The following is a 25,879-nucleotide window of genomic DNA, read 5'->3' as shown; positions in this document are numbered from 1 at the left end:
ACCAGGACTTTAATACACGGGCCTTGACCACAGCAGGTGGGGCTGCACAGCTTGGCGGGGTGGCACCAGGCCAGCTGGGAGGAAGGCTGGGGGTCTCCACATCCCACCTGCCTGCTCCATGCCACCTGCCTCATCCAGGCCTGGCCCACTCCTTCGTATTGTTTTTTTTAAAGATTTATTTGAAAGCCAGAATGGCAAAGACAGAGAGACAAAGAGAGAGGCAAAGATCTTCTATCCTGGGGCCAGAGCTGTGGCATAGTGGGTAAAGCCACCTGCAGTGCCAGCATCCCATATGGGCCGTTGCGGCCAATTAGGGAGTGAACCAGAGGATGGAAGACCTCTCTCTCTCTCTCTCTCTCTCTCTCTCCGTCTCCGCCTCCGCCTCCGCCTCTGCCTCTCTGTAACTCTGCCTATCGAACAAATACACTTAAAAAAAGAAAAAAAAGAAAAAAAAAAAACTTCGCCGGCACCGCGGCTCACTGGGCTAATCCTCCGCCTGTGGCGCCAGCACCCTGGGTTCTAGTCCCGGTCGGGGCGCCGGATTCTATCCCGGTTGCTCCTCTTCCAGGCCAGCTCTCTGCTGTGGCCCGGGAAGGCAGTGGAGGATGGCCCAAGTGCTTGGGCCCTGCACCCCATGGGAGACCAGGAGAAGCACCTGGCTCCTGCCTTCGGATCAGCGCAGCAGGAAGACCTTTCTGTCTCTCTCTCTCTCACTGTTCACTTAACCTGCTTGCCACCACATTCCCCCCTCTGGGGCCCCTGCTCTTGGCTCCCGGGGCGTCCTGTTGCAGGACACTGAGCGGACGGCACTCATGGACTCCATTCCTGGAATCCTGGGACCAGTTCCCCCACAGGGGGCGTGGCCAGAGCGCTGGACAAACAGATCAAAGGTCAGAGCTGGGGCCCAGACCAGGTCTGGCCAGGTGGACAGCACAGCATGAGGTGGGTGGGAGCACCCAGGGCCCCCTGCGGGGCGAGGCGGGAGGGCCGGGTGCGGTCTCAGCACCCCTGTCCTGTGTGCAGGCTGCTGATCGTCCTGAGCCTGCTGTGTGGCTCAGGGGCCGTCCCAATGGGGCCGCAGTGGCCGGAGCCCGTGTTCGGGCGCCTGGCGTCCCCCGGCTTCCCTGGGGAGTACGCCAATGACCAGGTGCGGCGCTGGAGTCTCACGGCCCCCCCGGGCTACCGCCTGCGCCTCTACTTCACCCACTTCGACCTGGAGCTCTCCTACCTCTGCGAGTACGACTTCGTGAAGGTGCTAGGTGGCGCGAGTGGGCGGGCAGGGGCGGCCTGGGGGCGGGCGGGGCCTGGGGGCCACCTTCCCTTCCTGTGACCGCCTATGCCACAGCTGAGCTCGGGGAGCACGGTGCTGGCCACGCTGTGCGGGCGCGAGAGCACGGACACGGAGCGAGCCCCTGGCAACGACACCTTCTACTCCCCGGGCCCCCGCCTGGACGTCACCTTCCGCTCCGACTACTCCAACGAGAAGCCCTTCACCGGCTTCGAGGCCTTCTACGCAGCCGAGGGTGAGCCGAGGGCGGCCTGCAGCCGGCCTGGCCTCTCTCAGGCCTTCAGGGTCCCCCTTGGTCCAGGGCTGCTGGAGTCCTGGCCCCTCCCCACGCAGGATTGGGCACCTGGGGTCTGACGTCACCCACAGCTCAAACACCGATGGCCGAGTTCATCCTCTCCAAGGACGCAAAGTCTGAGAACCTCACCCCCAGGGAGCCCCGCCAGCGGGCGCCCCGCCCAGCACGCTCATTTCAGAGCCCAGCCCCCACGGGGGACGGCGGTGTGACCTTGGGCGAGTGGCCCAACCTCTCTGTGTGCCCCTCGGGAGGCAGGCACAACCTGCCGGGCGCCATCGCTGGTGGCTGCTTTCCGGGCTGCTCGCTGGCCCTCTGCCTGGGCACTCAGAGGGGCTGCAGCAGCCCCAGGCTGGAGCTCCGTGCCATCTCCTGCCCTCTGACCCCGTTGCCGTCCCACCTGTCCCCTAGACATCGACGAGTGCCAGGTGTCACCGGGAGAGGCCCCTGCCTGCGACCACCACTGCCACAACCACCTGGGAGGCTTCTACTGCTCCTGCCGCTCGGGCTACGTCCTCCACCGGGACAGGCGCACCTGCTCAGGTGAGGCTGTGGGGCGGGGCCCGGCCCACCCTGCCAGACACTCTGGCTCCTGGGGGGAACTGCTGTGCCCAGGCACCTGCTCAGGTGGGCTGCGGGGCGGGGCCCGGCCCACCCTGAGGGACACACTGGCTCCTGGGGGCAACTGCTGTGCCCAGGCACCTGCTCAGGTGAGGCTGTGGGGCGGGGCCCGGCCCACCCTGAGGGACACACTGGCTCCTGGGGGCAACTGCTATGCCCAGGCACCTGCTCAGGTGAGGCTGTGGGGGAGGGGCCTGGCCCACCCTGCAGGGACACACTGGCTCCTGGGGGGTGGGGGGCGACTGCTGTGCCCAGGCACCTGCTCAGGTGAGGCTGTGGGGGAGGGGCCTGGCCCACCCTGCAGGGACACACTGGCTCCTGGGGGGTGGGGGGCGACTGCTGTGCCCAGGCACCTGCTCAGGTGAGGCTGTGGGGGCGGGGCCCGGCCTACCCTGAGGGACACACTGGCTCCTGGGGGCAACTGCTGTGCCCAGGCACCTGCTCAGGTGAAGCTGTGGGGCGGGGCCTGGCCCACCCTGCCAGACACTCTGGCTCCTGGGGGCGACTGCTGTGCCCAGGCACCTGCTCGGCTGCTCCCAGGGCATCTTTGGGGCCCCCTCGCCTTGCACCCCTACACTGAGCTCCTCCATTCCTCCCCCACCCCCACTGCGCCCAGTGGGGGCTTCACTCACTCAGCCCGTCTTAGGTCCCCACTATGCGCCTGGTTCCTCCTGGGCTCAGGGAACCCCCCCAGGCAGCCACCTCCCCCTCTGTTGCCTCTGCTGCTACCCCAGGGTGGGGGTGGGCCCTAGGCCTGCCGCCCCCGGTCAAGTGCAACTCCCAGGGCTTCCTCCCTCCACGGAGCCACAGGGTGGCCGGCAGGACCACGCCCAGCCCCGGGAAGCTGTCCCTTTGCCCCCACTGCCCCCACCCCCACACCCCCATCCTGGCGCCTTCGCCAAGCATCGGGGCGGGGGCAGCGGGAGCCCTGCAGCTGGCCCTGACCGTCTCCTGCCCGCTGTTCCTCCTCTCTCTCTGATCTCTTCCAGAGCAGAGCCGCTAGCCTCCCCTCGGGTCGAAGCCACAGGGAGCCCCGTGGGCTGCAGCTCTGCAGGGGCTCAGGTCGCTGCCGCCTGCCACGCCCCCATGCACCCCAAGCGTGCGCGGACCCCGTAATAAACCTGGCTCCACCTCCACCTGCGGCTGCGTGTCTCTGGAGTCCGAGGGTTGGGGTGTTGGTGTGTGCCCTGCCCTCTCTCCTCCCTCCCTTCTCATGCCTGGGGGACCCCTGTTTACGGGGAGCCTCCCCCACGGGGCTGCAGGGTCCTTCCTGCGCAGCCCGTCAGCTTGAAGATGGGGCACTGAGGCCCTGGGAGGGCAGGGGTCAGCCTGGCTCACTCCCCCGGCCCGTGAGCCGGGGCGCTCCAGGCCATCGAGGCTACGGGTGCTGATCTGGCGGAGCTGGCCCACAGCTCAGAGGCCAGCCTGGTCCCCCACCCAAACCCAGCGGCCATGCTGTCTGCCCCGGAGGGAGCAGGAGGGCGGTGTCGGGACCCCCAGTGCTCAGACACCTCCGGGTCTGAATGCTTGCACCCCCACCCCCTGCAGAGCCCCCATCCAGGGGCGAGGCTGGCAGGCAGGGGACAGACTGCTCCCCCGAGTGAGGGACCCCAAGGCACTATCAGCCGCTCCGACTTGTTTGTGGGCACTATGGACTTGGACTTCCTGGGACCCCAGGCCCCAGACCCGGCGGAGGGAGGGCCAAGACGCTCTTCCAGGTTGCTCCCATCAGAACCCTAGGGAGTGCTGTGCGGCTTTCCTGCTGGATCTGGGCAGGAGCCCCCTGGTGGATGAAAATGGGAATTGCGGCTAGGTGGGAGCCCCCTGGTGGACGGACCTAGGAATTGCTAGGGTGGGCTGGTAGTGTTGGAGACCGGGCTCTAAAGCCCATGGTGCGTCCCTCCCTTCTCCCCGCATTCCTGGGAAGGGTTCCCCCCCTCCTCCTCCCCTCTGGCGGAGCTTCCTTTGCTCACTTCACTTCTGGGATTGACACCCTGGCCCGGGATGCCCCCAGCCTCTGGGACTGTGCGTGAGGGCCCGTGGAGGGCTGCAGTCCCAGGGGCAGGCGGCTTCGCCCAAGGCCCCAGAGCTCCTGCCTACATTGCCCCCTTGCAGTGGAGGTGCGGGCTTGGCTTCCGGCCCTGTTCAGATCTGCCCGTGGGCAGGTGTCCCAGTGGTGCCCCGCCCTGCTCCCTGGAGGCTGTGCACCCAGCCACTGCCCTGTTCCCTCTCACCAGCTCTGTGCTCGGGCCAGGTCTTCACTGAGCGCTCTGGGGAGTTCAGCAGTCCCGAGTACCCACAGCCGTACCCCAAACTCTCCAACTGCACGTACAGCATCCGCCTGCAGGAGGGCTTCCGAGTCATCCTGGACTTTGTGGGGCCCTTCGACGTGGAGGCACACCCCGACACCCAGTGCCCCTACGACTCCCTCCAGGTATGGCCCCTGGGACCCGGGCCTCGTCCCCCACGGCTCTGCTCAGCGCAGCTGTCCCCTCACTCCCTGAAGACTGCCCCCACCACGCCACTGTCCAGCATGCCCCCCCCCCCCCGCAGGCTCTCCTCGAGGGCCCATGCATGGCTTGGCTTCAGAGGGAGCGAGGGCCAGGGCCCTTCGGCACAGCCAGGGCCCCTGGCAGGTCGTGGGCTTCTCGTTTCTTCAGATTCGGACAGACAGAGAGGAGTATGGGAAATTCTGCGGGGACACAAAGCCCCAGCGAATTCAGACGAACAGCAGCACCGTGACCGTCACCTTCACCACGGATGAGTCAGGGGAGCACACGGGCTGGAAGATCCGCTACTCGAGCACAGGTGGGCGGGCCTCAGGCCGGGGGTGGGGCCTCAGGGGGCGGGTCTTGGGTGGGCAGGTCAGGTGGGCGGGTCTCAGGCCCACGCAGACGCCTAGGAAAGCAGGCCAGGTAGGCGGGGGGTGGCCTGGGAACGAGTGGAAGGACCACTCCTCTCCCCCGTCCCCCTCCTATGCCTGCTCAGCCATCACTCTCGTGTCTCTTTGTTCACTTACTGGCTTGTTCAAAGGAGCTTACAAAGGATGTATAGAGTGAGACGGTGGAAGGGGAGTGGGGATTCCGTGCCCTCTCTTGAGGCTGACCGGGAACTCTAGGTGTTCAGCAACCCAGAAGCTCCTTATCCAATTATTCATCCATCCTCCCTTCCTCCCTCCCTTCCACCCACCCACCCAGCTATCCATCCATCCATCATCCATCCGTCCGTCCATCCATCCACTCACCCACCCATTCGCCCACCCATCCACCCGTCCACCTGTCCACCTGTCCACCCGGGCTTCCTTCTACCCACGGATGTACAACACCAGGCATACAGAGTGCAGACGTCACACACTCTAGGTCCAGTGTGGGGACAGACACAGCAACAAAACCAGGGCCTGGTGGCAGGCACAGGTGTAGATCCAGGCACAGGGCCCAGGAGGACGGGGTGCCGCAGCAGAGCCCCCGGCACAGGAAGCACCTGTGATTGCACCGGGAGGCCGAGCAGGTGCTGCAGGAAGGTGCAGGTGTCCCGGCAGGGGCTGCACCGCCGTGGGGTGGGGCGGGCGAGGGCGAGATGTGGGTGAGAGCTGGGGTGTGGGGCAGGGCTGGGGCCGCAGCTCGGGGGTCTGCAGCAGGGCCTGCACCTGCCCCGGTTCTGCCAAGGCCCCCGCCCCTCCTGCTCACAGACCCTCGAATCCTAGAAGCCCAGGGCTCCCTCAGGGCCTCGGGGCTGTCCCTGGGCACTGCTTCCCTTGATGGAAGTTTTGGGGCGTGCACAGGGAGGGGGCACCCCAGGACACAGGCTGGGCACCGTGGTGGGCGCCATGGGCCCCTGAGAGCAGCTGCTGGAGGGGCAGCCACGAGGTGGCCCGCAGCCTTGGGGCTGAGACCCGGCCGGGGCTTGGGAGCCGAAAGGGCAGGCAGCGTCCTGGTGGTCTGAGCACGCAGGCAGGCACCTCGGGGCTCCCGGAGTCAGTCTGGGTCTTGGGGTTTTGGTCTCGGGACTGTGGGGAGGCTCCAGTTGGCTTGCTCTGTCCAAGCTCCCGGCCAGGCGCCGTCCTGGGCCCCCGCAGCGGCCCTGGAAGGGGAGAGCGGCTGCTGTAATCCCGCCCACAGTGGAGGCTCAGAGGGGGCGCCAGTGGCCAGCTCTTGGTCCCTGCTTGTTTTGCACAGCGTGCCAGGTGGGCACCGGGACAGACGCCGGACGTGGGGGATTGGGTACCGCCTTACTCCAGCCAGGCTTCCTTGCCCACCTTGACCGCTAGCAACCGGGTTTCGTGGGCACAAGCAACCAAGGGTCTCATCTTAGGGCCGCTGCGTGCTGAGTGTTTCAGTTAAAGACCGGGAATTCACAAGCGCCCTGTCCCTCCGTGCAGCACAGCCTTGTCCGGACCCGGTGGCGCCACCTAACGGTCGCGTGTCCCCGGTGCAAGCCACGTACATCTTCCAGGACCGCGTCTCCGTGCAATGTGAGGTCGGCTACGAACTCCTGCAGGTGCGCCGGGGCCCCGCAGACGCGGGGGACAGCAGGGCGGGGGGCGGCGGCCCCTGGGGCTGCGCGCATTCTGCTTGTTTTAAGCCGGTGATGGAAGTGGGGGCAGCTTCCCTGCCCGCTCAGGCATCCTGGGCCTCGGATTGCTCGCTGTACCCCTCCCTTCTCACCCCACCCCGACCCCGCGAAGGCTGATCCTTCCAGGAGACAAGTTCTGGGTCCGCAGAAAAATTAGCCGCCCCAGGCAGGAGTGAAAGAGTGTGTTGTGCACAGTTATAAATAGGGACCGCCGGGAGGGACGCCGAGCTGATTTTAAAAAATGCTTAGCGTGTTGCTAGGGGCACAGGTAGGAGATTAAGACGCCGTCTTTATGTTCTTCACAATTGTCAGAGTCCCAGCGGCCAAAAGCAATAACGCTCCAGGCCGCGAGCTGTGGGAGGCCAGAGCCCAGAGAGGGCAGAGACACTGTCCCCTCCTTGCAAACTTCTCGGCCTGCTCTCTCCACAGCTTCTTGGATCACAAACTTGCCCAGTTTCTGACCTTTTTTTTAAAGTTATTTATTTGAAAGGCAAAGTTAGGAGGAGAGGCAGAGAGACAGATCTTCCATCCACTGGTTCACTCCCCAAATAGCAGCAACCGCCAGGGCAGGGCCAGGCTGAAGCCAGGAGCCAGGAGCTTCCTCCAGGTCTCCTACATGGGTGCAGGGGTCCAGGGACTTGGGCCATCTTCTACTGCTTTCCCAGGCCATAGCAGAGAGCTGGATGGGAAGTGGAGCAGCCGGCGCCATATGGGATTCAGGCACCGCAGGCTGGAGCCTTGACCTGCTATGCCACAGCGCCGGTCTGATTTTTCTTTTTAAATCCCGATACCATTTGAAGCACAAAGCTTCTGCTGCAGCCGCCTTCCTTCGTGCTCACGTTTGACTTTAGAAAAGCGCTGGCTGGCAGTGAGAACAGAACACGCGTGGGCAGCACACCGAGCGCAGGGCTGAGGCTCGGGGAACGGGAGGGCAAGATGGGTCTTTTGGAGTAAAAACTGACAGCCATGCACACGGGAGGCTTCAAAAAAAAAAAAAAGTGTGGATTTCAGATATTTTTGCACCAGAAATAAACTTCTGATTCTGTTTTCCATACATTTTCAAGTACCCTCGTGATTCCTGCAGCCTCCGGCTAACGGCCACAGGCTAGAAAGACACAGCAGCCGGTCAGCTCCAAGTCTGCTCTGTGTCTGGCCGCAGCCGCTCTGAGCGCCCACCTGTGCCCCGGTTACAGCGAAAAGCAACATGGGAATGGCTGCAGAGGCCGGCGTTCGAGTCACAAGTTGGCACTGAGAGATTCCTAGCAGAGGTGGCATGGACCGGCACACACACACACGTGCGCCAGTGCGGCCGCGCTAGGCACCTCCCAGGCCTGGCCCCCGGGGAGGGATTAGGAAATGACTCTGCCTCCCTTCCTCTGCAGGGAGACCTGCCCCTGAAATCGTTCACAGCCATCTGTCAGAGAGATGGATCCTGGGACGCCGCCCTGCCGGAGTGCAGCAGTACGCCCCCGCGGCCCCCGCGACCCCGTTTCCTGGGGCTTGGATTCCACCTCTGCTTTCCCCATCTCTGAGCGCGCTCCCCGCACGTCAGACAGGACCAGGCTCCTGGGGAGAAGGAGCTTAGAAAAGTGTTCTCGGAGGACCTTCCCCCAGGGACAGCAGTGACAGGCACTGGGCAATCCGGGAGATGTGGAGGTGACATCCTAACGCCCACGTGCCGTGAGGCCACTGGGCAATCCGGGAGATGTGGAGGTGACATCCTAACGCCCACTGCCGTGAAGCCACAGTCACGGTTACTGTTCTGGTGTGTACCTTCCAAGTGCACACATCTCACACGCATGCACACGCCACGCCACTCTATGTAGGAACATCTACAAAACGCAGACCATCCTGTGGGGGTATACACGTGTACCCACACGTATACACACCCCCAACTGGGGTAACGGCTGGCAAATGAGCACTGTGTCTTACGTGACTCCGTACCTTTTCCCATTCTCTTTAAGATTTCATTTGAGAGGTAGAGTTAGAGAGAGACACAGAGACAGAGAGAGAGGTCTTCCATGTGCTGGTTCACTCCCCAAATGGCCGCAACGGCTGGAGCTGTGCTGATTCAAAGCCAGGAGCCAGGAGCTTCCTCCAGGTCTCCTACGTGGGTTCAGGGGCCTAAGCACTTGGGCCATCCTCCACTGCTTTTCCAGGCCACCAGCAGGGAGCTGGATCAGAAGAGCAGCTGGAACTTGAACCAGCGCCCACGTGGGACGCCGGCGTTGCAGGCTAGGGCTTTAACCCGTTGGGTCACAGCGCTGGCTCCTTTCCCATGCATTAAGTATACGTGTTACTTGCAAAAAACAGAAATTTACCAAAAGACGTGGCGACAGCCTCTTGCCCATCCCCCAAGCTACCAAGTGGCTGGGGCCAATTCTTTCACAATATGGACAGAGACACATCCGAACATTTCAATCCCATTACGCACTTTTTAGCCAAAACGGGGCACCGGACGGCACTGCGATCTGCTTTTTTGCCTGTATGGCTGGGCTGCCTTTCCCGCGGATTCCCACGGGCGTGCTCGCCCTCCCTGGCCACACGGTGCCCCTGTGTGGGCTCCGACCGTGTGGGTTTCCACCTCCTCGTGTTTCAGGGCACACACGCCCCCGTAGCTCACACCACACACATTTTCACGTTAAGAGTTCCTAGGGAGTAAGTGCTAGGGGCCTTCACATTTTTAATATAAATTTTCCTCCTATTAGACTTTGTTCAAAAACACATCACTGTGGAGCAGCCTGGCGGTCTGGGGGTCGGGTCTGCATCTGAGCCCTGATCCTGCCGCTTTAGAGCGTGCGGCTGGGGGCCCGTCACCGTCCCCCTACACACACCACTTCACAGAACTGCGCCTGCCAACCAGCAACGCAGGCGAAGTGTTTGGCACAGAACTACACACAGCTATTACACTGCTGAAAACAGTTTAAGTCTAATCTTTAACATTTTTTTTTTTTTCACGTATTTGAGAGGAGGGAGGGGGGAGAGAAGAGAAATAGGAGAAGTCCCATGTGCTAGAGCAGGGGCAAGGCCAGGCCAACGCCCATGCACGCAGCCTAGACACAGCCCCTCTGCCCCCTACCATAGAGGGCCTCCTCCCAGCTCACGAGCCCGCTGCCAAGTCCACACCAGCAGTGTCCCAACAACTGGGTTCTGGCCCAAACTCAAGGTATGACGAGAACTGTCAACATCCACAAGCCCCCAGAATCCCACCCCAACCCCTTCCAGGTCTCCCGCACTTGGCTCAGCCCTCTGCTGCCTCTACAGCCAATCGGCCGGCAAACTGAGCCGCTACTTGGCCAGGAACCCTACCCTGCCATTCGTTTTTGCTGCAGACCTTAAGGTTTGAAGTGGCCGCTGAGGCCCGCCGAACGGTTGCAAACCCCCTTTAGGGAAGTCCTCACCTCGCCTGCCTCCCGTGCGGCCCCTCGGTCAGCAACAGGGACGAGGCGGAGGGGCCGACACCCCGACCTGGGCTGGCGCTGTCGGCACCACAGCACAGCGGGGCTCCCCCCCTCCTTCTTCCTCAGTTGTGGACTGTGGCCCTCCAGACCACCTGGCCAATGGCCAGGTGCGCTACGTTACAGGCACTGACGTGACCACGTACAAGGCTGCGATTCAGTACAGCTGCGAGGGAACCTTCTACACCATGAGTGCCGGGGACGGTGAGTGTTCAAGGAGAGGTGGGCGGCATTTGCAACTTGAACCCTCCCAGTCTGAAATCAACTAACATTTTTGGCTAAGAGGGAAGATTAAAAGGCACTTCTCCCACCTGCTAAGTGAAATATTACAGCGAAAGTGACTTTGATGTCAATTTGCAAGAATCTGAAAACAGATCTTATCTAGTAAATGACTACTACAAACACACAATATATTCCAAATGGTTTAATTTAACAAGTCAAAACCTTATCATTAAGCACTTGAGATCGTGATACATATTCAAGTTCCACAGCTACAAGGTTTGCACTTTGCCAGCAGACAGTGACACGGCGGCGGCGGCGGCGGCATCCAGACCCCCCTCGCCACCCGCGCTCCAGCCAGCGTTTCTCACCGGGGCGGCAGAGCAAACGACAACCACCTCATGCGTGCAGTCACACATTTCGCTTTCCCACTGGTTTGCAGGTAAATACGTGTGTGAGGCTGACGGATTCTGGACGAGCTCCGAAGGACAGAAGTCACTCCCGGTCTGCGAGCCTGGTAAGGACACATTAGGAGACTGGGAACTGCCGGAAGGGAGGGAGGAGGCATCCCGAGAGCTTTGGCTGTGCAGGCAGAGGGCCTTGGGCGCTCGCTCCTGCCGGAGACAGGTTTTCATCGCCCCTTCTGAGGCTTGGCGGGTGCTGACCACATCCGTCAGCTGATTATTTTTGACCTTGTAACTAGGCAAGCATAAACATTAAATGATTCCTAAAACTATCTTGAACTATTTGTACTTATGAACAGCAGTTGTTACTTTTCCCCTCTGTGGAAACGCCATTAACACCCGAAGCGAGCAACTCCATTATTTCCTAAGCAACTGCTTTTGACGACATCTAGTTTTTAATCATTAATGCAATCTGCCTTTAATAGCACTTAAAATTTTTTTTAACAAGACTGGCTCCAAAGATAATAATTTAGCGGGGGTGGGGAGAGGGGGGGGGAGGAGGGGAGAGAGGGAGAGAGAGGAGGAGTGAGGGAGGGGAAGAAAAGGGAGAGGTACTAACACCCCATTACCTCTGTGCTATTCGGCTTACTTTTTCCTAAAACCTCTCTTGGCTGTGGCAGTATGTGTTCAGTACAATGAAGAAGCGTAACAGGAAACACGTCTGCTACAGCAGCGAGCACAATCCATTGCAGTAAAGATTAAAATTTACGGTTTGCAAGAAACCACCCACACCAAAAACAGTAATTTCTGAACCTAAAGGCGCCGGGCGGCACCTGCAGCATTCCAGCGTGTGCCCGGGGTGAGAACTCTGCATGTCCCGACGGCCACTCTACTTCCTGCTTCTGCACAGCCCAGCGGCCAACACCCACTTCCCAAGGACAGGAGCAGGGACAGGGCCCGGCCCCCTGACTTCCCTGCGCTGGGCTGCGGACCCGCTCAGTCAGGTCTCCCACTCCCAACACCTAGCTCTACAAGCACCGTCCTGTTCCAGGCTGCCTCTAAGGGGCCTCCTGTCTGCTTCTCTCCCCAGTCTGTGGCCTCTCTGCCCGCACCACAGGAGGCCGCATCTACGGAGGGCAGCACGCAAAGCTTGGCGATTTTCCTTGGCAAGTCTTGCTGCTGGGCGAGACCACAGCAGCGGGTGCCCTTCTATCTGACAGCTGGGTCCTAACAGCCGCGCACGCCGTCTACGGGCAGCGCGGAGAGCCGTCCTCCCTGGACATTCGCATGGGCGCCCTGCGAAGACTCTCACCCGACTACACGCGAGCCCGGGCCGAGGCCATCTTCATCCACGAAGGCTATGCTCACGATGCGGGCTTCGACAACGACATCGCGCTGATTAAACTGAGGGACAGGGTCCGAGTCAGCAGCACCGTCATGCCCATCTGCCTGCCCGGGAGAGGCACGGGCTCCCACCTGAGGCCCGGGGACCTGGGGACCGTGTCTGGATGGGGGTTAACCCAGAGGGGGTTCCTTGCTAGGAACCTGATGTTTGTTGACATTCCAGTCGTGGACCAGCAAAAATGTGTTGCTGCGTATGAAGGAACCCCCCACCCAGGGGGGAGGGTAACTGACAACATGTTTTGTGCTGGCTTAGAAAGTGGGGGCAAGGACAGCTGTAGGGGCGACAGTGGAGGGGCCTTAGTGTTTCTGGATAACGACACACAGAGGTGGTTTGTGGGGGGAATTGTGTCCTGGGGCTCCCCGGACTGTGGGGGAGCAGCTCAGTATGGGGTGTACACCAAAGTCACGAACTACATCCCCTGGATCGAGAACACAATCAGTAACTCTTCAGCTAGTGACTGCCACACTTGATCTCCGCCCGGAGGCTGACAACCAGTCAATGATCCGGACTTCAGACAGCAGAGGAGCCCCACAGCACGGCGGAGCGGCAGGTCCCACGCGGCCTGCGCACGGCCTCTACCAAGCCAAGGGGAATCACGTTTAATGGCGTACACAGTCCAGCATCTTTTCCTACTGGGTGTTTGCATCTGTCGTCTGTTCTGTTGTCTGACTGGATTTCAACTCTTACTGATCTGAGACTGCTTTATGTATTAGAACAGGACTGGTTCAGGAATAACCTGGAAGTCACTTTTGGGTAACTGGAAACACGGATTCTTTAGCCCAAGAGTTCACTGACTTCTGGCTTAAAAACTAGCAGCACAGAAGCGTGAGCTGTAACTTTTCACTCACTCCTGTCCGACAGCAGGAGCACTGCACAGCAGCACCATGTCACATTGCCAAAGTCAACGCAAACTTCCTGAAGGACAATCTGGCAAACATTTCAAAAGCCTCCCCTACGTGCACAATCTCTGACCTTCTAACTCCAATACTAACAATTTAATTTAGCCCTCAGGATGTTGCTAGCAATTGGAAATAAGCTAAGTAATGTTCAAATTCAGATGGACTCCAATGTGGCACAAGAGGAAACACAGTGACGACACTGTACTTCTTACAATCAGCACGGACTACTTGGGCACAGGCAGGCCAGCACCACAGCACAGTCACAGCACAGCCGAGTGGGGCTGGAACAGACAGGCAAGAGCTACTTCGCTAGTACTCAACAAACTCTTCTCAGCGTCACATACGTCATCTGATATTGAGAGGCTAAACTGCTCTTTCTTACAAAATGAAGTGCTACCTTAACTTCAAGCAATCTCACTGTAGTCAGCCATTCTTCCCTAAGAAGCTGTAACAGCCAACATTTAATAAAGTTCTTCAGTCTAGCTAAACAGCAGAATTCCAGGTACAAGTTCACTGTGAGTTCTGGTTTCACTTCAGTGTAGCTTCTTCAGATTCCCTCTAAGTCACTGTCCAGCACCTCCAGCACGTAGGAGAGGTCACGTTTTCCATTAAGACTCCAGACACTAAACTGGTGGCAACAAAATTTTTATTCAACTGTGGTTCAAAAATTTTTTAGAATGAATGCATTTAGATGACCAAATAGACTTTCAAAAACAAATCTTTGCCAAGTAGTTTAAGTACTTCTAAGCTTCAATTTTCTGGTAGGGTAGAATATATACCCCAGCCATGTAGTACCATAAACATGTTAATAAAAGGCTACTCAACAGTGAAAGCCTGCTATGACCAAGAACTAATTTACAAGTGTAAATAAGGATTAAAACCATGCCATTGACAAGTTAACTTACCCCTGGGCTCCTTGAAGGCTGTCAGTTTAGTCTTTGGAGGTCCCCGAATACCATTTTAAGTGTTACCATGTTACTGCTGCTGAGTAATAGTGCAAATGCTAAAATGCAAAATTCAGATGGTACAGGGTTTGGAAATCATGCAGATTCAGATGCAGAAAAAAAATTTAAAACAACGCAAGACCCTTTTACAGAGGCAACTGACTAACGAAACAACGTGGCGATCACAAAATCTAAAAGGATGATTTCATTTATAAACACACAACTTGCAAAATGACAAACCTATTTATCATAATCTGATTAGGCAAGGGCATTATGTAAACTACCAACACAAATGTTGTCACAATCTTCCAATTAGAAAATGAGAATCAGTAGTTACATAGAAAGTACAATCAAGAATCAATGTATTATTGCTTTCACATACTTAACAACGCACGTGAGAGTCTGATCTGAGTGCTGCAAGTGGTTTCACTCAACATCACTACACGCCCCCAGCTCTGGCGGACAAAAGCCCATTCCACTTGACAGACAACCCACCCTGCTAGTTTTTAAAGCTATCAGGCTTCTTAATGGATTTTAGGCACAAGAAAATTTGTGGTTTCTTCTCCTTTATCCCTATTGCAATTAATTCCACTTTTCAAATCCCCAACCAGAAAGGTGCTGAGATTCCCCTCTTTCCAGCTGATGTGCTTTGCTACAAAGCACTGGAAATCAATCACTATGACTTTGCCCACGCCCCCAAATAAAAAGTTCAAAGTCATGCTTCCCCAACGAGGACCACACAGGCCGTGTAGAGAGAGCATCAGAGGCACTGAGACAACGCTGGAGGGCACTGCTTACCATGAGGCGCGGGCACCCAGACTAGATTAAAAAGAAGAAAAAAAACACTTTTCACTTTGGACAATGCAAGAATGGACAGCAATTAAGTCTGGGCGTCAGGCGTCAAGGCCTGACAGGTGTGAATCCATCTGACTTGAGACAACTTTTCAAATAAGTTTATTTGAAGCAAAATAAACTACTGCCAAGAAACTTATCAAAGTTCCATCTCAAAAGGGTCAAAAAAGGGGAATTAACTGCTATGAATTCTTTGCATTCAGGGCTGCAAAACAAAGACACATATTATTTAAATCAGTTTTATTTAAGAATTTCCAACATTGACAACTCTTATAAAAAGCATCCAAGCACAGGACACAGAACTGCAGCAAACAGCATTCTTATGGGTAGCTAACAGACATTGGAACTTCCACCCTTCTTGGAGCCACCTGAGCTCCCTGGGGAACTCTGCTCCCAAGTACTCCTGCAAAGCACAGCACAAGCTCAGTCCATGTTCTCACCCCAGCAGCTTCAGTTCACATGACCACACTTGCCGATCAGTAACAGGAGAAACACACACCATACAGCATTCACAGCGGTTGACAAAGGGGCAGGGGATACAAGTATCGTTTCACTTAACACATTCAGCTAACGTGGGTTATCTAGGAACAAAACTCACTTAAAGTCTTCCAACAGATGTGGATGTCCTTTGAATGCAAAAAACATTCGTACGTTATTTGCTATCATTGCTCTCTGCACACTCTCGCACCAAAGCCACAGGATTGAGAGACACATCTCGCCAAGATAAAAAATATCCATTATGCACCACCAAGTCTCTGCACGCGCTCTCCTTCCCTCGCTCATACTAGCCTTTCATGCCTTGGCACCACCATCAATCCCACACAAGGTTTCAAAAGTTCAAACAGCCTTCTGGTTCCATATCACAGCCTTGCGTTCACAGCGTTGATACGACTCCATGAAATAAAGAGTACTGGATAAAAATGGGACACCCACCGTCAGAGACGCAGCCCGCGCGGCGTGACGACCAATTCTTGAAAGAGAAAGCTGTAGACACAAGTATTCCTATGGCAGAATGTTTACAGCACTACGTTCAGTGAAGTGCTTCTTCCACAAACGTTTGAAATGAGATGAACTGCAGAGATTAAATGAAGGCTTCATATCGCACTTTTGTATGAGGGGAGACAAGTGTTAAAAACAAAACCAAAAGAACCAAACACTGCGTGACACCATGATCTCCCGAGAGGAAGACTTTCCTAAGGAAAAAATCCGTATGGTGGGGTTCAAATGAAAACAAGGAGAAAAGAATGTAGTTCTAAACCAATGGTTTCCACTTCGAACATGCAAAGAATTCACTTGACAAGTCCAGGGATAAGAGATTACAGGAGAAACCTTCGATATCAATTGTAGTGTGTTGGTTTACCAATCAGGCAAACAGCAGTTCAACTTTCAACCACTCAATATTTCAACCCTTTATGTAACAAAACCTATAAAATTCCTTTAGCTCTTCCTTTTTTTCTAAAGAAAAATGTCAAAAATACTGCTGAATATACTCCACACCGAACAAACCAATTTTGAAAATTCTTAGTACATATGTATTTTACAATATACTTACCATGAGTTTAGAAAAAATTGAATTCCCACCATTCTAACCAACCAACCACAGCCCACGGTCTACATTCCCCAGCCAGAAGACTTCGAATCCATGCTTGAGCCAAAGCCACCATTAAAACCACTGCCTGACCCTGCGTTGGATGCTGATCCCCAACCAATCGCTGCGCCCGAATTAGAGCCACTGTAGGAGTTATTGCCAGAGCCAAAGGCCTGGTTGGGCTCCCTCTGCATGTTGCCTTGACTTTGGTTATTGCCCGAAGGACCCGACTGGCTCTGCTGACTGGCTAACATGCCCATCATACCCCAACTGCTCTGCAGTGCTGCCTGGGCCGCGGCCATCATGGCTGGATTAATGCTGAAAGCACCAAAGTTCATCCCCCCGCCCATATTACTACCTTGATTGTTCCCCAAGCCAGCTCCACCCCCTCGACTGTTACCAAAGCCACCCTGATTCCCAAAGCCACCTGGATTACCACCAAATCTTCCACTTCTTTCTAACTGCCTATTGCTATTGTGCTTAGGTTCGGCATTGGATATATGGACGCTTATTCCTTTAATGATCAAGTCTTCTCCACAAAGAGACTGGGCAACCTGCAAGAAATAAGGGGTGCAACAAAGGAGATTAAGCCACGGAGCACACACCAAATAATCAGAAACAAAATCTAGATTGTACGCAGAATTTATCTAAGCGGGAGAAAAATACAATGAACGCTAGCTGTTCCATTCAGATCTGCAGTACAGCCTTTAGCTGTAGTCATGGGGCGGTGGTACCTCACTGTTTTCAAGACTACGTAATACTCCCTAACACCACACACCGAAAGCTACCCAATGCTCATCTCACACGTGTCTAAGCCCATACACCCCACTGCTGCACAAGCCCAGAAAGCGTAGCTAAGGATGGCTGTCCACTGCAACGCATCACCAAGCAAAATACCTGATCGTCTGCAAATGTGACGAAGGCGAAGGCTCGGAAGGGCTTGGGAATGAACACGTCCACCACCTCCCCGTACTGGCAGAAGAACTGCTGCAGCTCGTCGGCAGTCATGTCCTCCGTGCAGCGGCCCACAAACACCTTCCTGCTTCTCAGGGGCTCGTCGGGGCTTTGCTGGCCAAGGGGAAGGAGAGAGGTCAGACACAGCCGGCGGGGCGCGAGAAGAGCAGCCAAGTCCGCCTGCTTTCCGGCAGAGGGGCCTGCAAGGGAGTCACCAGCCCTTTCCCTCCAGCAACACTTCAATCAAGAACAGACTTCCGAGTTAGGAAAACGACAGGAATGGCCCTGACGGGACGATGCTCTGCTTCCCTGCAGCAAGTCAGGCCCACATAACAAGATGGACACGTTGTACGTCAACCATGCAGGAAACGTTAACTCAAGAATAACGTGAGCCAAGTTCAGTTTGGAAGAGTTACAAGACAAAAGCTGTAACACGTCCTGCCACTGCCTTTCCCAAGCACATGCAGGCACTCAGCGAAGTCAATGGGAAATGGAATTAAACTGTTTGGAGGGGCCGGCACTGGGGCTTAGCAGGTGAAGGTGCCGCCTGCAGTGCTGGCACCCCATACGGGCACTGGTTTGAGTCCCAGCTGCACCACTTCCCATCCAGCTCTCCGCTCTGGCCTGGGAGGGCAGTGGAGGACGGCCCAAGTCCTTGGGCCCTGCACCCGCATGGGAGACCGGGAAAAGCTCCTGGCTCCGGATTGGCACAGCCCCAACTGCTGTGGCAACTCTGCCTCTCCTCCTCTCTGTATAATTCTGACTTGCAAGTAAATAAGTACATCTGAATTTTTAAAATTTCTTGCTCCAAAATATTTTTTTAAAGTTTTTTTTTCATAAATATGTACCTTTCATGAACTTTGTTAAAGACCCCTTGTACTTAATGTTTTATTTTACAGCACTTTCTAAGAAAGCCTGTCAGTCAAAATTCCCAACCCATAGAGGAAGAGAGCCAAGTACCTTAGAATTAGGAAGTTTGCAGTCGCACCATCGACCATCTATCATGTGCCGCTGGGACATGACTTTCACCTGGGTCTCATACTCCGTGAAACGAACAAAGCCGAACCCTTTGGAATGGCCAGTTTTAATATCTTTCTTGACCTAGAAAAGACAATTTACTCCTAAAATATTCGCATGCACTCAAACTCGCAGTCCTAAATCAAAAGTTCCTGAAAACTGAACGGCTTCAATGAACGCAGTGGCTGCATTAGAATGTCGATGAAGTTAACTACTGAGGTAAATAAAAAGCAGCCAAGTGACACAACAGAATTTTAACAACGTTTTACAATGAGTGCCAGCTTTTTTTTTTTTAAATTTATTTATCTGAAGGGTAGAGCGAGAGAGAGAGAGAGAGAGACACTGAGACTCTATATACTGGTTCACTCCCCAGATGGCCACAGTAGCTGGGGCTGAGCCAGGCCCTCCTTCCAGGTCTCTCACATGACCGCGGGGACCTAGGTATTCGGGCCACCACCTGCCGCCTTCCCAGGCCTACTAAGGAAGCTGGATTGGAGTGGAGCAGCCAGGACTGGAAACCACACTCCGACAGGGGAGGCTGACATCCCACGCAGTGGCTTAGCCCACTGTTCTGCTGTGCCACAATGCCAGCCATCAGTGTTTACAAACTTAATCATATGGGAAAAGCAGAAAATTTCCCATTCCTTTAAATACTTAAAGGAAATCTTAAAAGCTGCCGCGGCCAATTAATTGGAGAGTAAGCCAGTGGATGGAAGACACACCTCCCCCCCCGCCTCTCCTTCTCTGTGTAATTCTGACTTTCAAGTAAAATAAATCTTTAAAGGAAAAACTCAATGTCACCTACTCCCCTACGCCTTCAAGGCACAGGATTCCACAATATCGAAGGTCCCGTGTGGGCATGAATACAGGGAACCATGTCAGCCAGACGTCCTCTGCTAACTTTGTTTGAGTACTTTAGAACACCCTCCAACAGGCTGGTGCCTACAGCGCCAGCATCCCATGTGGGCAACGGTTCGAGTCCTGGCTGCTCCACTTCCAATCCAGTTCTCTGCTATGGCCTGGGAAAGCAGTGGAAGATGGCCCAAGTCCTTGGTCTCTGCACCCATATGGGAGACTTGGAGGAAGCTGCAGGCTCCTGGTTTCGGACTGGCCCAGCTCTGGCTGTTGCGGCCATTTGCAGAGTGAACCAGTGATGAAAGACACCTCTTTCTCTCTGCCTCTGAACTCCACCTTTCAAATAAATAAATTAAAAAAAAAAAAATTGCTGCTTTCTGCTTTAAAAATAATCATCCGAACATGAAAGACAGTGCCATTAAAGTGACAGGCACGTGAGCTGTGCATCCGCCGCTAACGAGACCCAAGCTCACCTGCACCATGAGAACTTCTCCGAAGGTGCTGAAGTATTCTTTGAGATCCTGCTCAGTTGTTTTCCACGGGAGTCCCAACACTATTAAGTCAGATGTTTTCTGAACTGCTCTTTTCACCTTCACTGCTGACGAAGCATCTGTCTCGTCCATTTTTCTCTTGTTATCTGAGCAAAATGAACAAAAATCTTTTTAAAAAACCCCTTCATTTAGCACATCCCTTTAAAACATACTGCCTCCCACCCCGAGAAATGAATCTGTGAAGACCGAAAACTCTTGGCCAAGAGTGACGTCAGCACTCAAGACAGAGGGGGCTCGCGGTGCTTTCCCAATGGCTGATTCCTAACGCTGGCTCTGCAGTATCTCGAGATTACAATCTCATCTCCTTCTCAAAAGGTTTACCCAGGGGATGGCGCGGTGGCACAGTAGGTTAATTCTTCACAACGACCCATACGGGCACCGGTTCGAGTTCTGGCTGCTCCACTTCCGATTCAGCTCCCTAATAATGTGCCTGGGAAAACAGAAGATGGTCCAAGTCCTTGGCCCCGCCATCTACATGGGAGACCAGGAAGAAGCTCCTGGCTCTGGCCTCAGATCAGCACAGCTCCGGCCGTTGCTGCCATTTGGGGAGTGAACCAGTGAATGTAAGATCTTTCTTTCCGCAACCCTACCTCTCAAATAATTAAAATATCTTAAAAAAAAAAAAAAAAAAAAAAAAAACAACTTTACCGAAACAAAAATAATTCTCCTCCAGTTTGATTTAAACAGGTTAAAGACATTGTGATACTCTCTCTGGCAACTACTGAACGTATCTGTTTAGGGTTAGATCCCCAGCTCTAGCTCCCGACCTCAGCTCCATGCCCGTGCGCACCTGGAAGGCAGCAATGGGCTAGTGGGGTGCTTGCCACCTCCACGGGGACCGGATTCTTTCTGGCTCCCAGCTTTGGCTGGGACTAGTCCTGGCCAGTGAGGCATCTGGGGGGTCAACCAGCAGAGGGGAGCCCATTCTGTCTCTCTCGGCTCTCAAATAAGTAAAAAATTTTAAAGTACACATATTTGCTTAATTATCTGAATGCCTGGTACTTTTAGCTCCAGCTGTGGACGTTTTCTGTCTTTCCTGAACTTTCAACAATAAACACAAACTGTGCCATTAAGAAACAAAACAAAAACCTTGGGTTATTTTTAAAAGCCAAACCTAATCTTAAGGTTATTTAGAAAGGGAGACGAACTAAGTGACATTCTTTATCTGAAAAGCAGAGAGCACGCAAGCGAGCATGACGGAGGGAACTCAATCTCCGGTCTGCTGTTCACTTCCCAAACGCCCACAACAGCTGGGGCTGCGCCAGGCCAAAGCCAGGAGCAGGAAACCCAATCTGGGTCTCCCCCATGGACGGCAAGGACGCAGCCTGACCCTTTTTTGGGAAAGATTTATTTACGGGGCTGGCACTGTGGTGTAGCAGGTTAAGGCCATGGCCTGCGGCACCCGCATCCCTTATGGGAACCGGTTGGAGTTCCTGCTGCTCCTCTTCCAATCCAGCTCTCTGCTAATGTGCCTGGGAGGGCAGCATGGGATGTCCCAAGTGCTTGGGCTCCTGAACCCACGTTGGAGGCCAGTTACAAGTTCCTGTCTTTGGCCTGGCCCAGTCCTGGTGGTTGTCACTTGGGAGACTGAACCAGCAGATGGAAGAACTCTGTTTATCTCCCTTTCTCTCTCTGTTACTCTGCCTTTCAAATAAATATTTTTTGTTGTTGGACAGGCTGAGTGGACAGTGAGAGAGAGAGACAGAGAAAAAGGTCTTCCTTTGCCGTTGGTTCACCCTCCAATGGCCGCCGTGGCTGGCGCGCTGCAGCCGGCGCATCGCGCTGATCCGAAGCCAGGAGCCAGGTGCTTCGCCTGGTCTCCCACACAGGTGCAGGGCCCAAGCACTTGGGCCATCCTCCACTGCACTCCCGGGCCACAGCAGAGGAGAGCTGGACTGGAAGAGGGGCAACCAGGACAGGATCCAGCGCCCCAACTGGGACTAGAACCCGGTGTGCTAGCACCGCACAGTGGAGGATTAGCCTATTGAGCCGTGGCGCCGGCCTCAAATATCTAAAAAAAAACAAAGACTTATTTATGGGCCCAGCATTGTGGGGCAGTGGGTTGAGCTACCACGTGAGATGCCCGCCACCCCACGTGGGCACCAACAGCCTGCTAATGTGCCTGGGAAAATAGTAGAAGGCCCAGGCACTGGGATCCCTGCCACCCACACGGAGTCTCGGACTGAGCTCCTGGCCAAACCCTCGCCATTGCAGCCACTCGGGGAGTGGGGAGTGAAGCAGGGGGTAGATCTCTCTGCTTTTCCAATAAATAAATCTTTAAAAAAATAATAATAAAAGGCCCCCTTCCATCCCCTGGTTCACGCCCTAAATGGCCCCATCAGCCAGGCATGGGCTAAAGCCAGGAACTCCATTTGGTTCACCCACGTGAGTACGTGAGTAGCAGAGGTCCAAGCACTTGGGTCATCCTCTGCTGCTTTTTCAGGGGCATAAGCAGGGAGCTGGACCAGCAGTGGAGCAGGTAAGACTTGACTAGTGCTCATACGGGATGGCAGCACCCCCGGCACCACAATGCCAGGCCAGAGCCCGAATCATCACCTGCTGCCCATGAGCAGGAAATGGGTGTGGAAGGAGAGGGGGTGCGACTCCAACCCAAGCACTTCAGGATCGGATACAGACATCCCAAGCGGCATCTTTTTTTTTTTTTAAAGATTTTATTTGAGAGGTTACCGTTACAGAGAGAAGGAGAGATGAGAGAAAGGTCTTCCATCCACTGGCTCACTCCTCAAATAGCTGCAACGGCCAGTGCTGAGCTGATCTGAAGCCAGGAGCTTCCTCCTGGTCTCCCAAGTGGTGCAGGGCCCAAGCACCTGGGCCATCCTCCACTGCTTTCCCAGGCCACAGCAGAGAGCTGGACTGGAAGAGGAGCAACCAGGACAGAACCCGGCGCCCATACGGGATGCCAGCGCTGCAGGTGGAGGTGCCGTGGCTCATGTGGCTAATCCTCCGCCTGCAGCACCGGCACCCCGGGTTCTAGTCCTGGCTGCTCCTCTTCCAGGCCAGCTCTCTGCTGTGGCCTGGGAAGGCAGTGGAGGATGGCCCAAGTGCTTGGGCCCTGCACCTGCATGGGAGACCAGGAGAAGCACCTGGCTCCTGATCGGTGCAGCGCCGGCCGTAGCGGCCATTTGGGGGGTGAACCAACGGAAGGAAGACCTTTCTCTCTGTCTCTGTCTCTAACTCTGTCAAATAAAAATAAATAAAAGAAAGACCACCATCAAAGCAAACTACCTGGTGCTATAGAAAAACCTATCTGCAAGGCTGGACACGCCCATCTGCAAGACACACCCATCACCACGCCTGCGCAGATGACAACTTACATGCAGCTTTCTCACTTTCCCTAGTTTAGAGGGGTGGCCTCCCTGACACTGAAGTTTAGGGCAATGCTAGGGTTAGAGACGTCCTGCCAAACAGCAGCCCCGATCCACGCCGCAGCTCCACGCAGAGTGGCAGGGCCCAACCTCTGGGGTAGCCGACAACACAGATCAGGGTCCCCCAGTGGGGTGGACAGCACAGACCAGACTCCCCCGGCGGGGTGGCAGGGCCCAACCTCTGGGGTAGCCCACAGCACAGACCAGACTCCCCCAGCGGGGTGGCAGGGACCAACCTTTGGGGTAGTTGACGACGTAGACCAGGTTCCCCCAGCCGGCGTCGGGGGCGTGCAGAATCCCCTCCACCAGCCGCACGCCCCGCATGCACTGCGACACGGGGTTCCGGTAGCGCAGCCCGCAGGCGCCGGGGAACTGGGCCGTCACGGTGGACAGCAGCACGGTGCCGTCGTCCTCGGACGGGATCTCAATGGGCTCGTCATTCTCGTCTTCCGTGACCCGGATGTACTCCGACATCTTCCCTTGTTGTTCTTCGAAGGGAAAAAACACACGGATGAGCCAGGCTCGGCCGCCGCTGGTGTCCGGACTTCCCTCCCTGCCGTTCGCACTGCCCCGCGCATGGGGCGACCCCGGAGAACCGGGCAGGCCAAGGGTACTTCCTGGCCAGTCCGCTGGTCCCGACTGGGCGCCCAAAACTGTCCCGAGTCCCCACGTGGCCCGCGGGGGCAGGCCACACACACACACACACACACACACGGTCACCCCAACTCTGGAACTGCAACCCTGGGAAATCGACCGCTGGGGGCCGGGGAGCCTACAGCGGCGCGCGGGCCGGAGCACTCGTCCCTGGGGAGACTCCCGGGCCCCCAGCAGGGTGAGGCCGCCACGAGGAAGTTCCCCGTCGGGGCTCCCGGAGCCCGGGCCCCGGGCAGGGCCGCCCCCTCCCGGCAGGCAGCGCGCGATGGCCGAGGGCGGAGTTGGCGGCGCGGCCCTGGGTGGGGCCGCAGGGGCACAGGCCCGGGGCTGGCTGCCGGCCCCCGCGGCGCACGTCCCGACCGCACAGGCGCGGCCCCGGCCCGGACAGACCAGGCCCAACCTCCGCCCGAGGCACCGCGGGCGCCGGGCCCTAACGATGCTCCCGCGCGGGCCCGCTCGGGCAGGGCCCCACGGCTCCCTTCCTGCCCGAAGCTGCCGCGTCCGCCTCAGCGCCCCGGGCATCCTCAGTGAGAAGCGTCCGCGACTCACCCGCTAGGCCGCTGCTAGGGAGCCCGACGGGGAGACGGAAGCAGCCCGGGACCCGAGAGCAGCGCAGCTACCACCGCTTCGTTCCCACAAAATGGCGCTAGGGCCGCCTCCTCCTCCCCCCGCCGGCCGTCGTCCTCTCCCACCGGCTCCCCGTCGAGAGGGGGAGGGCGCCGCACGGGCCCACACCCGCCCTTCTCCCGGAGACTGGGTTCCTTCTGAGAGTATGAGCACGCGGAGAGGATTTGAACGCTACCGTGAACCAACACTCGGGCTGGAAAGTTAAAGACTTGGGGGAAAAAAAGTGGGCGTGGAGGCCTTCCGCTCCCCCCCACGCAACGTAGCAGATGGTTCCGTCCGACCAACCGTCGGCCCCGGGTCTCGGCCGGAGCTCGCGCACTTTGAAAGCGCGCGAGACGAGCGCGGTCCCGGAAGGGCGAGGCGGGGCGTGGCGTGGGAGGCGTGGCGTGGGAGGCGGGGCGGGGCCTGTGGGCGGGGCCGCCCGGAGTTGTCGTGCGTGGGGAGGGGCAGGTGCCGCTTCTATCTGACCCCCACCCGCCCCCCCCCCCCCACACCTGGGAACAACCGCCTTGTCCGGAGCGCTCACTCCGTGAGGCCCGGGCTCTGAGCGGACAAACGGGAGACCTGGCACCTGAACACTGAGGCCCGAGCGACCGCTCTAGCACGTGTGGGCCCGGCCCACGCCCCAGCACAGACGCCCCTGTTGTTTCTCATGGCTGAGGGGCTGTGTGGGCAGCCGTCTCGGTTTTTTTTTTTTTTTTTTTTTAGTTATTTATTTGAGGCAGAGAGAGGTCCTCCATTCGCTGGTGCACTCCCCAAGTGGCCGCAATGGCTGGAGCTGCGCCGATCCAAAACCAGGAGCTTCCTCTGGGTCTCCCACGCGAGTGCAGGGCCCAGGCACTTGGGCCATCTTTCACTGCTTTCCCAGGCCATAACAGAGAGCTGGACTGGAAGAGGAGCAGCTGGGACTCGAACCAGCGCCTATATGGATGCCGGCACTGCAGATGGTGGCTTTACCCGCCACGCCACAGCGCCGACCCCAGTTTTATTTATTTATTTTTTCCATCTGCTGGTTCACTCCCTAAATGGCCACAATGATCAGGGCTGAGCCAGGCCAAAGCCAGAAGCCAGGAACTCCATCTGGGTCTCCCCCATGGTGGTAGGGACCCAAGCGCTTGGACTATCACCCACTGCCTGCCCGGACACAGCAGGGAGCTGGATGGGAGGTGAAGCATCCGGGAATCCAGCCAGTGCATCGCAGGCGGGGGCCTAACCTGCTGCTCCCACAGCGCCGGCCCTGAGAAGCGGGTTTATTACCCCCACTTTGCAGAAGGAAAAACTGAGGCCCAGGGG

The 25,879-nt window shown here is 56.6% G+C and overlaps 2 protein-coding genes across 3 annotated transcripts; one reads left to right on the top strand and one right to left on the bottom strand.

Moving 5' to 3' along the window:
* The first annotated feature begins 896 nt into the window (after positions 1–896).
* On the top strand, positions 897–12,729 carry MASP2 (MBL associated serine protease 2). The gene is made up of 11 exons (XM_062193853.1): positions 897–942; positions 1,024–1,252; positions 1,346–1,523; positions 1,992–2,123; positions 4,439–4,635; positions 4,862–5,009; positions 6,580–6,698; positions 8,156–8,234; positions 10,301–10,435; positions 10,893–10,967; positions 11,945–12,729. The coding sequence occupies exons 1-11, from the start codon at positions 938–940 to the stop codon at positions 12,727–12,729; spliced, it is 2,082 nt and encodes a 693-aa protein (XP_062049837.1). The 5' UTR covers positions 897–937.
* On the bottom strand, positions 12,208–24,769 carry TARDBP (TAR DNA binding protein). 2 transcript variants are annotated; one of them, XR_009865893.1, is made up of 7 exons: positions 24,509–24,769; positions 23,542–23,793; positions 19,842–20,005; positions 18,457–18,597; positions 17,440–17,610; positions 14,064–17,096; positions 12,208–13,786 (listed from the first exon to the last, which is right to left on the bottom strand). XR_009865893.1 is itself a non-coding variant. In XM_062190428.1 (6 exons), exons 2-6 carry the CDS (start codon positions 23,777–23,779, stop codon positions 16,566–16,568), a joined length of 1,245 nt encoding a protein of 414 aa, XP_062046412.1. In that variant the 5' UTR covers positions 23,780–23,793; positions 24,509–24,769; the 3' UTR covers positions 12,208–16,565. The 2 variants fall into 2 exon arrangements, 1 of the variants encoding a protein (XP_062046412.1); XM_062190428.1 differs by having other exon boundaries at positions 12,208–17,096.
* Positions 24,770–25,879: the final 1,110 nt, after the last annotated feature.

This window comes from Lepus europaeus, chromosome 5 (assembly GCF_033115175.1).
Source record: "Lepus europaeus isolate LE1 chromosome 5, mLepTim1.pri, whole genome shotgun sequence".
Classification (NCBI taxonomy): domain Eukaryota; kingdom Metazoa; phylum Chordata; class Mammalia; order Lagomorpha; family Leporidae; genus Lepus; species Lepus europaeus.
This window is presented reverse-complemented; position numbering and strand designations above follow the sequence as displayed.